At 38.4% G+C, this 15,222-nt stretch overlaps 2 protein-coding genes across 2 annotated transcripts; one reads left to right on the top strand and one right to left on the bottom strand.

Annotated features, from left to right (window-relative positions):
• Nucleotides 1–1,571: 1,571 nt before the first annotated feature.
• On the bottom strand, nucleotides 1,572–2,531 carry LOC103681180 (olfactory receptor 52E2-like). Its single transcript, XM_008710712.2, has one exon. The coding sequence runs from the start codon at nucleotides 2,523–2,525 to the stop codon at nucleotides 1,572–1,574; it is 954 nt and encodes a 317-aa protein (XP_008708934.2). The 5' UTR covers nucleotides 2,526–2,531.
• Nucleotides 2,532–13,604: 11,073 nt separating this feature from the next.
• On the top strand, nucleotides 13,605–14,582 carry LOC103681222 (olfactory receptor 52D1-like). Its single transcript, XM_008710755.2, has one exon. The coding sequence runs from the start codon at nucleotides 13,632–13,634 to the stop codon at nucleotides 14,580–14,582; it is 951 nt and encodes a 316-aa protein (XP_008708977.2). The 5' UTR covers nucleotides 13,605–13,631.
• The last annotated feature ends 640 nt before the right edge of the window (nucleotides 14,583–15,222 follow it).

Raw genomic sequence — 15,222 nt, 5'->3', positions numbered from 1 at the left:
GGGACTTCATCAAGATAAAAAGCTTCTGCACAGCCAAGGAAACAGCCAAAGAAACTAAGAGGCAGCCCACGGAATAGGAGATTATATTTGCAAATGATACTACAGATAAAAGACTGGTATCCAAGATCTACAAAGAACTTCTCAAACTCAATACACAAGAAACAAATAAACAAATCAAAAAATGGGCAGAAGATATGACCAGACACTTTTCCAATGAAGACATACAAATGGCTAACAGACACATGAAAAAATGTTCAAAATCATTAGCCATCAGGGAAATTCAAATCAAAACCACACTGAGGTACCACATTACATCAGTTAGAATGGCAAAAATGGACAAGGCAGGAAAAAACAAATGTTGGAGAGGATGCAGAGAAAGGGGATCCCTCCTACATTGTTGGTGGGAATGCAAGTTGGTACAGCCACTTTGGAAAACAGTGTGGGCGTTCCTTAAAAAGTTAAAAATTGAGCTGCCCTAAGATCCAGCAATTGCACTACTGGGTATTTACCCCAAAGATACAGACGTAGTGAAGAGAAGGGCCATATGCACCCCAATGTTCATAGCAGCATTGTCCACAATAGCTAAATCGTGGAAGGAGCTGAGATGCCCTTCAACAGATAACTGGATTAAGAAGATGTGGTCCATGTGTACAATGGAATATTATTCAGCCATCAAAAAGAATGATTTCTCAATATTTGCTGCAACATGGACAGAACTGGAAGAGATAATGCTAAGCGAAATAAATCAAGCAGAGAAAGACAATTATCATAAGGTTTCACTCATTTATGGAACATAAGAATTAGGAAGATCGGTAGGAGAAGAAAGGGAAGAAGAAAGGGGGGATAAACAGAAAGGGGAATGAACCATGAGAGACTATGGACTCTGAGAAACAAACCGAGGGCTTCAGAGGGGAGGGGGTGGGGGAATGGGATAGACCGGTGATGGGTAGTAAGGAGGGCACATATTGCATAGTGCACTGGGTGTTATACGCAAGTAATGAATAATGGAACTTTACATCAAAAACTAGGGATGTACTGTATGGTGACTAACATAATATGATAAAAAATATTATTAAAAAAATTTTAAAAAGGACTAAAATGATAAAAAAACTTTTGATATGTAACTATCAATCATATATTTAGATAAATAGAAAATATGACATGACCTACTAAATCAAATTTTGAGGGACAAAGAGGATGCAATAATGGATACTGGGAAGTGGTCTGAAAGGCACGTGGAAATTAAATGCATTTAAATACAGAATAGAACCACTATAGACACATATATTTTTTAAAAGATTTTATTTATTTATTTGACAGAGAGAGACAGCCAGAGAGGGATCACAAGCAAGGGGAGTGGGAGAGGGAGAAGCAGGCTTCCTGCCAAGCTGGGAGCCCGATGTGGGGTGATCCCAGGACCTTGGGATCATGACCTGACCTGAAGGCAGACATTTCACAGATGAGCCTCCCACGCTCCCCTACAGACATATATTTTAACATAATCTCTATGAGAAGGCATCTCTGATTTAATTTTCATAAAATTTCATACTGAACTGCACATGTATTAGGTGTCATTCTTTTCCATTTCCTTGTTTCTGGAATAACATTTTCTTCACACGGTCATAGATCTGCTTGGTCCTGACTCCGTATATGACAGGGTTGAGCATTGGTGGCACGACAACATACAGATTGGCCAGGAGTATGTGGATATAGCGGGGGACGTTATGGCCAAAGCGATGTGTCATAAAGGAAAAGAGGGCCGGTGTGTAGAAGGCAAGAATGACACAAACGTGAGAACCACATGTGCTGAGGGACTTGACGCGTGCTTCACGGGACAGAAGACGGAAAACAGCACGGAGTATCTGAACATAAGAAAGGGCAATGGCTATGATGTCAAAGACTAGGATTGAAATAGCACCCAGGCCATAGATGATATTGATCTTGATGCTGGCACAAGAGAGGCGAGCAAGACCCATGTGTTCACAGTAGGTGTGGGGAATGACATGATTCCCACAGAAGGGCAATCGCAAAATAAGAAATACAAATGGAATTACAGAAATAAACGACCTCACTAACACGCCAGCACCAATCACAGAAACAACCTTGTTGGTGAGGATGATGTTGTATCGGAGTGGGTTGCAGATGGCCACGTGGCGGTCATAAGCCATTGCCAACAGGACTGCTGACTCCATACCGGTGAAGTTGTGGATAAAAAACATCTGAGTGAGACAAGCATCAAAAAGTATCTCCTTGAGACCAAACCAGAAGATCCCGAGCATCTTGGGGATGGTAGCCGTGGACAGACCCAAATCAATAGCAGCCAGCATGGCCAGGAAGTAGAACATAGGTTGGTGTAGGCTGCTCTCAGCCTGGATCACGAACAGAATCGTGAGGTTTCCTAAGAGTGCGATCGTGTACACAGCACAAAAGGGAAAGCCAATCCACATGTGAACACTTTCCAGTCCTGGGATCCCCAGCAACAAGAAGGAGGAGGGATGAAACTGGGTGTCATTGGGGAGGGACATCCTGCTAGGTAATGCATAAATCCATGTTCTTACAGATGTGTGTTCACTAATCTGCAGGACCCCAGGTAAAACTCTGCAACGTTTTAAACCTAAGAAAAATAAAAACATCGTACAATTATGTAGATTTTCTTCCTCCATTAATTCACACAATTAAAGATATACAAGTAGAAATCCATATAAAGCAATATGGAGAAGTGAATTCTCAGTAAGAAGCCTTTGGAAGAAGTAATGCAGTAGATTGTAATAGAACATTGTACATAATATATTCATGTTTGTCTCTCTTTTCTTTAATTTGCAATAGTCTCATTGCTGGTATCATGTTAAGATTTTGCCTAATACCTACTTCATTAATTATCTTCTATCATTATCTATCGATTTATCTATCTATCTATGGATCATATCTATGACCAACATAATTTACTTTCCATCCTGGCATATATAGGACTATGCCAGCCTCTGTAAATAGTTCTTTCTATTGGTTCCACTTGGTTAGATGGTAACACATAGATTTTAACATACAAGATGTGTAACAAGTGTCAATGAACACAGAGTCATGAAAATGTAGTGTAAACTATTAAAAATAAGTCTATGGGATAGGAGTCAATCCATTTGTTAATATTCATTCATTCCTGTTACAAAAGAGGAAGTAAATGTGGTCAAAACAGCAGCTGTGGCTATTCATTAAGGTGCTAGCTCTATGTTGTGAGAGCCTGTGCAGAATCAGCTCTAATCTTTATAAACACATGTAGAAAAATATAGTTACCATATTTTCACTTACGGACCTGAACCTAGAATCGTTTCAGACACTTTCCAAATGCTTCAAACGCTTAGAGTTGCAAAAGTACAGAAAGAAAGTGAAGAGGAAGTCATTACATTGAAATGGGAAGAGAATGGATAGTAAGGAAAAGCTAATTCATGCCTCAGTCATGTCGGACACACACAGCCACACACATATATAATCTCTTTTAAACCCACGTCCATCGGAATAAAAGACATCAGTGTCTTCTTTGTAAATCTGAGGCAGTCATAATTTTAAGAGTTTAAGATAGATGACAAATATATTGAAGAAAAGACTAAGTGGCATATTCTGAGTGAGCTCAATCTATCATTTTCTTTCCTTTTTATTTAAGATCGTATTTACTTATTTGATATATAGAGAGAGAACACAAGCAGGGGGAGCAGCAGGCAGAGGATGAGGGAGAAGCAGGCTCCCCACTGAGTGGGGAGCCTGATGCTGGGCTTGATCTCGGGGCCCGGGGATCATGACCTGAGCTGAAGGCAGACACTTAACTGACTGAGCCACCCAGGCGCCCCCAAATATTTTCAAAGTTACCCAAACTGTTACATACTTTCATGTGCCTTATTTATTGCATTTGGTAGCGATTTTTCACAGCATTTGATCATTCATTACATGTAATTGTTTTGGAGTGAAAAGTGTCTTCTCATCATTTTGTTTCATTGTAGGATTCCAGGGGAGCAGTACTAATAATGGTCACAGTTTCAGTAAGACAATAGGGGTATTTACCAGACATTGTTATGCGGGAACAAAGCCACGAAGAAGAGGGTCATGTCCATGATAAACAAGTACTAGAAGGAGTAGTACAATATGGATGAAAAGCTGGAAGTCCAGGAAGAAATGCTAGACTTTTGCAAAGAAAGGAAGCTAAAAACAATACATGTTATTTGTAGGAGACACTGCAAAATGACCATAAGAATAAAGTCTTTCTTCGGTAATGTTCTGGGCTGCTAATGGAATAGTGAATACTCTAAAAAGGTATGATGTGAACAATGCAGGGATAAAAAGGCTTAATTTTCTGATCTATCAATGTCAGTAACGTGCCAATGGCAGATACTTTTATTAAAATTTTTTTGTATTCCTCAATAACATCTCTGAAGATCAGGAATGTACACAGTAGTCTTAGAAAGCCATAAAAACAATGTTTTCCTTTATTCATCATACCCACACACAATAGATCCTCAGTACATAAGAAAATTACTTTAGCTCACAGGTGTAGAGTTCATGGGATAGACCGGTGATGGGTAGTAAGGAGGGCACGTATTGCATGGTGCACTGGGTGTTATACGCAACTAATGAATCATCGAACTTTACATCAGAAACCAGGGATGTACTGTATGGTGACTAACATATAATAAAAAAACATTTAAAAAAATCTGATTCATGATGTATGATGATGGATAATAACCAGACTTACTGTGGTGATCATTTAGCAATCATACATCATGTTGTACACCTGAAACTAATATCACGTTGTATGTCAATTATATCTTAAAAAAATGAAAGAAAAAAATATCTGAAAAGCACTCTCTTCCCCTTCACACATTAAAAAGTAAAAAAAAAAAAAAACAAACCAGTTGGTTCTACTTTTCCAATATCTTTAAAATCTGTACATTTATCTCCATCCCCATGGGATCGTTTGGGGGGGTTATTACAACACAGTACTTTACAGTGCTTAAAAGCAACAGCTCTCCACTGTGACCAATTGTGCTGATACCCAGCTTCAGGACTTATTCACTCTGTAGTTAAAGGAAAGTAAATAACAAGCTCCTTTCATCTATAAAAGAGAGGTAATAAAGATAAGAACTGCAAGTATGTTGTTAGCTTTAAACCAATCACTTTTTTATTTTTTATTTTTATTTTATTTTTTTTTAAGATTTTATTTGTTTATTTGACANNNCAGGATCACGCCCTGAGCCGAAGGCAGACGCTTAACCGCTGTGCCACCCAGGCGCCCCTAAACCATTTTTTTTTAAAACACTGAATCATGTTCCAAAAATACTAGTTATCCATCATCCCTTAGAGATCATAAAGCAGACTGATTTTCCTAAAATGCACATTGAATGGATTCAGGCTAAAATCCAAATGCTTTCCTTGGACTAGATGGTTTTTCCTAACATGATCCTACTCCTTGTCTAAGCATCATTCTTAGCCTTCTTTCCCCCGCATGTCTCGTCTCTTCCTCCCCATTCCCCTTCTTTCCCTTCACTCCTCACCGTGAGGTAAGGATGCTCTCTGTGCTGAGAGACAGGGAAGACTCACCAGGCTGAGCACCAGGATGGGATCCTGAGTCTGTTTTACCTCACCCGCTCAGTCTTTATGATGGCATTGCCCTTTGCCTGGGAGGAGCTTTCAACAGAAAATTCCCTGGAGCCAACACAAGGTCTCTAAGGATTCTAGTGTCTAATTCTGATTCAAAAAGAGAGAACCATTAGGGGTCCCTAGCTCCTAAGGGAATGAAGGCAGAAGAGTGAGGTTTAGGTCAGCAAGGTGACAGAACCCAGTACTCCTCCCAATACAAAAACACAGATTTAACAAGCAATAATGGATGGAAAGGCCTTTATGGGAGTTCCAGAATTTGGATGAGAGATTACAGGACTTTGGTGGAGCATACAAGAAAAGACAAATTGAAAAGGATAAGAAGAAAAGTTTCATTTTATCCACATCCCATCTCCCCCAATTTGGCACCGTTCTGCCCCAAGAGAGATTCCCTCAGCCCCTGAGTTCTCCTGTGGGGGAAAGAAAGGACGAGACTGCCCCCAGACGTGAGTGTGTGTGTGTGTGTGTACACACACATATATGTATTCACACAAACATAGTCAGTTCTCATTATCCTGAGTAGCTGTGCTCTATAAACTCACCTCGAACATTGAATTAGAAATTTTGGTGCCGTTGCTCTTCGGGGAAATGCAGAGTAAGTTTCCTACAAGCCTCTTGTCACAACAATTTTCTCAATCCATCAGTCAATAACCATTTTTTAATGTGTGTTTCTGAGAAAAGACACTCACTTTAATACATAGCTATTATCATAGTTTAATCATAGCTCTTATGATTAATTGTGCGGTCTCTAAATGGTCAAAAGCCAGGAGATTTGGAGGCCACTTGTGTTTCATTCACCAACATCTGTATAGAGCAAGCAAGTCTCATCAGTGCTGAAACCCTGTTTTCCACATAATCCTTTTCCTGCATATAAGTAGGCATTTTAAAAACTCTTCTGCCACCGACTAATTAGCATAACCTGCCTTGACTCTAAGTTTAATATGCTCTGTTGCCTTTTGAAGTGTGCTGGCGAACCCAGCGCTATCCAAGAAGAGCTTGTTTTTTGTTTGTTTTGTTTTGTTTCTGACCCTGGGCGACATAACTGTAACTATCTCTGACCTCACCATAACGTGTCCACCATACTGTTTTTATTAGTTGTCATCTCATGAATCCACAAATCTAGCCTCTTTTTCATCTTTTCCATATTTATATCACACGCTACAAATGTTACTTTAGTACTCTCCAGAGTGGCTTCATATGCAGATAGACGAATTTCCTCTTCTTTGTCTGGGTGTATCCTATTTTTGATTCATTAACTCTGAACCACAACCAGCAGTGCTATAACACAGACCTGAATGAAGTTTATCCAACATGGTTATTTTCTCCATAAAGCACAGTGCCAACTTCTTGCACTAAGGAACACTAGAAAAATATTATTTTACTCCAGTGCACTCCATAAATAAATAATAAGATATTTACTTATTCTGGTGCATTTCAGGACTATAGGCCTTTTTAAACAGTGGAATCAACAAAAAGTACAAAAATAAGAAAAACATGGCATTAAATGGAATGTAAAAACACTTGTTTATAGCTGAAATGGGAAGTCAGAACCTGGCTTTGTTCAGCCTCAGCTGAGAATGTGATTGTTGGGGAAGTCGAATTTTTCCCAGCTCTTTGCACATCTACAAGTGACTGCTAAAGTACCATGAGAATTTATTTGGGGTTACAAATAAATTTTATGGAGTCGACAAACTTGTAAATATGGAATTCACATATGATAGAGCCCCACTGTGTATATGTAATTTATAGGACGCATCCCAAGACATGCACAAAGAATATAAGTAAGTGTAAACATAGTATGATAGAATTCCAACTTCTACAATCAAATATTGGTGAGATTGACACAAAATTATTTTAAAACTGTTCAAACCTCTCAAAGGAGGCTGGAATGCGTGTAAAAGCACAATAAATATACAATGCAATATTACTCAGCCATCAAAAGGTTGAATACCCACCATTTGCATCAACATGGATGGAACTACAAGGGGTTATAGTGAATGACATAAGTCAAGCAGAGATGGACAATTATCATATGGCTTCACTCATATGTGGAATATAGGGAATAGCACGGAGGACCACAGGGGAAGGGTGGAAAACTGAACAGGAAGAAATCTGAGAGGGAGACAAACCACGGAAGTCTCTGGACTCCGGGAAACAAACTGAAGGTTAGAGAGGGGAGGCGGATGGGGGATGGAGTAACCAGGAGATGGGTATTAAGGAAGGCATGTGTTGTGATGAGTACTTGGTGTTATACGCGACTAATGAATCGTTGAACACTACAGCAAAAACTAATGATGTACTATTTGCTGGTTAACAGAACATAACAAAAAAAATTTAGATGGCTGAAAGGATGACCTGTTTAAAGCTGTCACATTTTCCACATTAATATTTAGATGCAACTCAACATTCATCAAAATCCCATTTTGATTAATTTCATATAATTCAATAAATTTTCTGTGAAATTTATTCTGATGAATTATGAAAAGAATAAGGTACATGTCACAACATCGAATTTAGATTATGAGATAAAATCTTAAAGCCTAATAAGATCTGAATATTCTAAATCATATGATATGCAAATCATGGAGTAAAATTGAACCAAATATCAAAGTGACATTATGGTTGATGTTTGTTTTTTATTTATATTTTCCTATATTAAAAATAAAAAGTGAAGGAACTGGACACTTATCTCTCCTTTCTTCATACATACACATGATGTATTTCAGAGCAAACAATTCTGAGACTCAAGCAAGCCTGCTGAGAGGCAGACTCCAGAGACAGTCCAGAAAAACTCCCCTGCCCTACCCCCACCCTTCTTGGATTCTCCTGTTATTAAGATGTTAGCTCCAAAGACTTAGAACCTGAGTTCTGAACTCAAGTTCAACTCCCAGTGGTTTCTTTTCTTGTCATGCGGGGAGGCCGTCCCCACTCTATGCCCATGAGAGCCCTAGAAATGAGAAAACATGGCTATAACTGAGCTCATTTAGAAATGCTAAAGGTCTTGAGAGAAGTGAGGTCTTCCTCAGACCAAGGCGCTCATCCTCATCCTCACAGAACCCCTGGTACTTAAGGCAATTTTAGTCCCATTCGTTCGTATCATGGGCTAGCTGAGCGGACAATAGCCAAACGGATGTCTTCAGGGCTCTAATCAGAGCACACAGACTCTAGGGAAGACATCCTGAGTACGATTTCTCAGGGCACCTGAACCCATTTGGGTTCGTGACCCCTGAGTACACCACTGCTGTTTTACTCTGTAGGGGTGGAGATTAGGCTACAACTTTTATTGAGGATAAATTTGTGTGTGGGCTTCTCTGCGTAGTTCAGTACATCAGAGGAAGGCTGATGGAGGAGAGGATGAGGGTATAGATGTATCAGTCCTATATCCTGAGCAAATCTATGGTATCTGAGCAATGATTCATGCTGCTCAAGCAGTCTTCAATGCATTGTGCCCTTTTACATTGATGGAACCTTATGGAGGGCTCATCTCCTAAAGATGAATGCAAAGATGACAGACTTGGTAATTATACTTGCTTTCAAATTCCAGATCTTTGAATTCATAGAATGGTTTTGGGGAACTTAAATTAACTTAGTTTTTTGTTTTGTTTTTTTTTTTCATCTGTGTTGTAAGTATGGTTATCTACTTAAGACCCCCCTTAAGGATTAAATGGGATAATGCCTGCAATGTAAATACTATATGTACCTAATATACGCCACTTCATGTTGATTTATTTTTGTAAAGAGATGGATAGGGGTGTAGAATTTAGCTCAAAAACATTATAAGCTTTTCTTTTTCCATTTTATTCCTCCCCAAGGCCTCTTTTTTTCTATGCTGCATAGTCAGACAAGGAATCAAAAGCTAACAGAATTCGATTTTGTTGGAAGCTAATCCCTGGGTATGTCTTAAAGACTTAATATTAGAATCAGGAAAACTATTAATGCACTGTGGTGTTTGGGGATAGTGTGGACTATAATAAATTTATAGTGATTCCGCTGGTTGTCTTAAATTTATATTGAAATTATTTACCAGAAAAATAATAACACTCCCTTAACTTCTCCTGTTCTCTTTTCTTCATTCATTGGGACAAGCAAATGTATGAAAATACATGGCCTCTCTCTGTCAAGTAAGAATTCGCAATATAATAAAGGAGAAAAACATGCAGAAATATAAAATACAATATGACAAGAGATAGAAGACAGGTAAGTACAGATAGCATAGGAACACTTGAGGATGGAGGTCCATGATGGTTCAAAGTTCCTAGAAAATATTCTTACAGCTGATATGTGAGCAGAGTTTTCAATTCTAACCAGGTTACCTAGGGTTTGTATGTGTGAAGAAACACTATGACAAACAAAGACATAAGGTTACCACTTTCATGAATTGTATAGATGACCAGTTCTCTATATGCAGAGAGATATAGAAAACATCTTTCAAGAGGTTAGAAAACTTGCTAATATTTTGTAAGACATGGAAGGCCATATTCTTGTAATTTCTTGGTTTGTATTATTTTCCTATAAATATATTTTGCAACTGAGTTATTTATTTACTTGCCTTAAACTATACATGTAATAATACATGAATATATAGAATATATTGGCACTGTTTAAAAATGCCAAGCCATGCAGATACAGCTAAATTATATTCTCTACACCTCTTCCCATCCATTCCACAGTTTAGATCTCTCCTCCACTGGCTGTGTATCCTTTTTAGGTTGTTTCTAAAGTTTATGAAATTCTGATTATAAAGGTGTGTGTATATGCACATATATATGTATATATGCTTGCAATTTTTGCATAGGTGTCAATGTTAATGGAAAAATCAAACTTCTTCATTTTTTTCACTCAAATGTGTTTCTATGTCAGAAGTATACTTACATAAATATACTTTACTTATTCTAAGCATTTCTGCGTGTTCTATAATACAAAGATAACACCAATTTTTAAGGTCAGTATTATTTTCTTGTTGGACATTTTGAATGTTTCACTATTAATTCTATTACAGGCACTTTCGCCATGAGAGTTACTATATATGCTTCCATAAGTATATGTGAACAGTTTCCCTAGGATGGCAAGTAGTTAAATTTCTCTGCTCAGAACTTTGTTTTTAATAAGAATAATACTATGCAATTTTCCTCTAAGAGTAGGGTCAATCTTCTCCAATCAATTGGGCATAAGAATCACTCTTTAACCCAAACCTCACTAATGCTTGTTATCATCAACCTTGAAATTCTGTTGGTTAAAAGTATCATACCGTATGAATTGTATCATATTCATTTAATTTTTCATTTCCTGATTGCCAGTAAGAATAAGTCTATTTTATGTGATTAAACATCTGCATTTACTTCAGTGTAAATGTTTTCTCTATGTAATCTGTCTACATATTTTGTTTTTTATTTTTGAAGATTTATTTGTTTCTTTTGAGAGAGAGAAAGAGAAAGGTGGTGGAGAGGCAGAGGGAAAGGGAGAGACTCTCCAGCACACTCCCCGCTGAGCATGGAGCCCGACCCAGGGCTAGATCTCAAGGCCCTGAAATCATGATCTGAGCTGAAATCGAAAGTCAAATGCTTAACCCACTGAGCCACCCAGGTGCCCCTGTCCACATATTTTCTGTTGGCAAAATATGTTTAAATTGTGTAATGGCATAGAACATAGTAGAAGGAGGGAAGGCAAAAGTGCAGGAGAAATATGAGAATGTTGATGGAATTACAAATAGAGATAAAAGGATATGAAGTTTCATTTTAGGGCAAAAGAAGGAAAGTATGTGAAAATGCACTAGCTTAATGTATATGTGTGTACATAAACGTAAAGGTAGGACGGGGTAAGGTTGACAGAGCTGTCTGGTGGCAAAGGTTAATTTTCTCTCTGAGATTGAGAGGTTAATTTTCCCTCCGAGAGGTCATCTGTTGAAAGTGCAGGAGGGTTAATTAAGAAGAGAAAAGCTTAGATTTGGACCATTTCCTTTAAGGAATATAATAGTTGGGTGCTTTTGACCAGTATTCATTATTAAATTAATATTGATGGCTTTTTTTTATGGTTAGATACAGAACAATCCTCGTCTTCTTCTTATATGCACAAATGTAAATAGACTGTCATCTCATTAGAGCAGTTTTTATCACCACAGTTAAGAATAAGGGCTTTAGAATCAGTGCCTGGGCTAGAAACAGGTCTATCACTTATTATAAATATTTAAAATTCTAGAAGTTACCTAAATTCTTCTCATCAAAATGGAGATGAAATTTATGAGATAATACATGAAATATTCTCAGAAAAACACCTGACACACATCAAGCATTTTAAAATGTTTAACTATTATTATATAACTCCCCAATGAATTGGTTTCCCTGGGTTTCTCTTCTGTCCCAATTCATAGTGTGCTTCAGACAGAAATGTCATTACCTAAACTTTCCATAGAACCTTGACCCACCTATCCAGCTGTTTTTGCATTCAAAAGAGAATATCCGTCTCTAGGGATCTTGAAGGCCAAATAACCACAGCAAGCAGAAACTCTGGGTACGAAACTTCAATGGAATAATAGCAAAACACATGTCATCACTGTCGCTCCATACTGATGCCCAGTCTGCTATGCATATTCCAATCCTGGCTTCAGTGGACACTGACTTAGGGAGTATTTTTCCTGATCACAACACTGCATAATCTTCAGCTGTCCACAATAGTGTTGAAAGGAGTGTCTGTGGAACAGTGTCAATTGTGCTTCTAAGGAGAAAAGGAGGAAAAATCTGTTTATTTTGGGACCACTATGACTTTCAAAATGTTCTACTAGTCTTAAGAAATGGAAGAAGTATAATCAGCAAATCACAGCATGGGGTGGGGGGAGGGATCAGCCAAGCAGAAGTGTGCAGAGTGAAGGAAAGGTCACGAGGGGAAGTTTGGATGAATTTGCCTGGAGAGGGAGCTCAGTGGAGAGCCAGTCATAGAGCAGTTTGACTAAGTCGATACATTTAAGGGAGGAAGGAAATTCACGAGCGAGGTTATAATCACATTGCTGCAATTCCCTCCCTGGGAGGGCAGGGCTAAACACAGATGTGTCACCTGTGGACAGTCACAAGTAATGCAAAGAGCTGTTCACTTCCTGACACACTGTTATCAGCCCCACTCTGGTCATCATGCTTATTGAGCTCCAGGTTGGTGTGAAGAACCTCCTTCTGGTCCTTCCCAAGCAACCAACACAGCCTCCCAAATCTTGAAATTATTTTCTCAAAGCTACACCCTATAACTGAGCTTCTTGGCATGTCCCAGAACCAGGATGACTAAAATCTAAAGAAAAAAAAAAGACATATTTTCTATCCAAACTTCCTGTCGTTCCTCCTGCTTCTGTCGTTTGTGTCTTACAACTGTTTCTAAGTCCTCCAAACCCATGACTCTTACAAATTTTTCCCATATGATTCTACATATATGTTTACAAATATATGTACCTAAATGAAAGAAGTTAGTTGAAGGAGCCAGTATATACAATGTAGTTTCGATGAATTAAGCATACAGCTATTCCACTATGCATCGACACTTATGTTTATTTTATTTTTTTATATTTTTATTTAAGTCCCTGTTAGTTAACATACAATGTAATATGGGTGTTGTATGTAAGTACTGAATCACTAAATTATACACCTGAGACGCTTACACATTGTTTAGCTTTCAGTTGGTATTACTCTCTTTTCAGCGGGTAGAAGATTTTGGATTTTGATACATTTAGCTCCAATTTTGGGGACCTGCATATTTTCCTTCATTTGGAATCTACAGATCAGCCCTATTAACAAATCACAACTACAGAATAAAATATGACAGATATGATGAAATTATTAATAAATATTGACAGACATTGTAACTACTCTATGACCTGCAATTCTCTGCATTTTGGCTGACTAAACTCACCAAAGGATTGAAAATTTATAAGCTATTACTATTTATAAGCTATTACTTCTGTTTGGTGCAGAGAAAAATTCGTGAAGAGAAAGCTAGAAATTCTGACACCTGTTATGTCAACATACAATAAGACTGATGTCCACCCATCAACCTTCATTCTCATTGGCATTCCTGGGTTGGAGGCTGCCCACATCTGGATCTCCATCCCCTTCTGTGTGGTCTACGTTTTGGCCCTCCTGGGAAACTGTTCTCTGCTGTTTATCATCAAGACGGACTCCAGCCTCCATGAGCCAATGTACCTCTTCCTCTGCATGCTGGCTGTGGCTGATCTTATTGTGTGTACCACAGCTGTACCGAAACTTCTTAGCCTTTTCTGGTTCCATGATGGAGAGATTCGTTTTGAAGCCTGCCTCACTCAAGTGTTCCTGATTCACTCTTGCTCCACCATGGAATCTGGCTTCTTCCTGGCCATGGCATTTGACCGTTATGTAGCCATATGTAACCCATTAAGACATTCAGCTATTCTGACACATGCTGTAATTGGGAGGATGGGTCTAGGTATAGTACTCCGGGGCACAGCACTTCTCAGTCCTCACCCCTTTCTGCTACGCTGGCTTCCCTACTGCAGAACCAATATCATTTCCCACACCTACTGTGAGTTCATGGCCCTCATCAAGATTGCCTGTGCTGAGACAAGAGTCCGTAGAGCCTACAGCCTCGTTGTTGCCTTCCTCACTGGTGGGGTGGATTTCATATTGATCATCTGTTCTTATGTTCTCATACTCCACACTGTCTTCCACCTCCCATCCAAGGAGGCCCGACTCAAGACCTTGGGGACCTGTGGCTCTCATATCTGTGTCATCTTAGTGTCTTATACTCCAGCCTTCTTCTCTTTTCTCACCCACAGGTTTGGTCACCATGTGGCTCCCCATGTCCACATAGTTGTGGCCAACATCTATCTTCTTGTCCCACCCATGGTGAACCCCATTATCTATGGGGTAAGGACCAAGAAGATACGAGACAGATTTCTTAAATTTTTCAGTTTTTCAAAGCCTGTGAGCTAAGTCCTTTGTGTTGATGAGTAATATATGAACAAATGTTATATTGTCTGTCTTAGAATGTGTGATTCCTTCATGGAGCTCCTCTTTCAATGGTCAGAGGGTGTGGGTTTTCTGTGGGAAGTAACTCATCCAAAGACATATTTTATGTTGTAACAATTGTTACATAGAGGCAAATGTATTATTGAGTATGACTCTTTACCAAAATGTTGAAATATTGTTTCCTAAAAAACACACACACAAGCATAAAATGTAGAATCATCTGAGGCTAAAAACAAGAGATATTTAAAAGTAACATGATATATAATCACATATCTCTGCTTTACTATTTAAGCCTTACTACCAGATTTATAAATTCTCCTTTTTTCTTTTTGTCCCAGTCATTTCTTCTTGACTAAATATCCTTCTTTCTCAAGTGCATACCTCACTACTTTTTTAGTGAGTGTTTCTTGATGCTAATGTCTGTGTTCTATGTTCATCTAATGTTTTCCTTATTTCTTCTTTAATGATACTTTTCTAATTACACATTTCCATTCCCCCGTTATTACACCTCCTTCACCTTTTGAAGACACTATCCTACAGACTTCTAGAATCTATTATTACTTCAAGAAACCTCTTGTTGGCCAAATTGTCATTAATTTTTAGG

The sequence above is a fragment of the Ursus maritimus genome, unplaced genomic scaffold (genome assembly GCF_017311325.1).
Source record: "Ursus maritimus isolate PB19 unplaced genomic scaffold, ASM1731132v1 scaffold_16, whole genome shotgun sequence".
Classification (NCBI taxonomy): domain Eukaryota; kingdom Metazoa; phylum Chordata; class Mammalia; order Carnivora; family Ursidae; genus Ursus; species Ursus maritimus.
The sequence above is the reverse complement of the archived record's forward strand: the minus strand, read 5'-3'. Positions and strand labels throughout refer to the sequence as shown.

Excerpts from the sequence above, each read along its gene's own strand:
- LOC103681180 (XM_008710712.2), bottom strand. The coding sequence starts at position 2,525 with ATGTCCCTCCCCAATGACACCCAGTTTCATCCCTCCTCCTTCTTGTTG.
- LOC103681222 (XM_008710755.2), top strand. The coding sequence starts at position 13,632 with ATGTCAACATACAATAAGACTGATGTCCACCCATCAACCTTCATTCTC.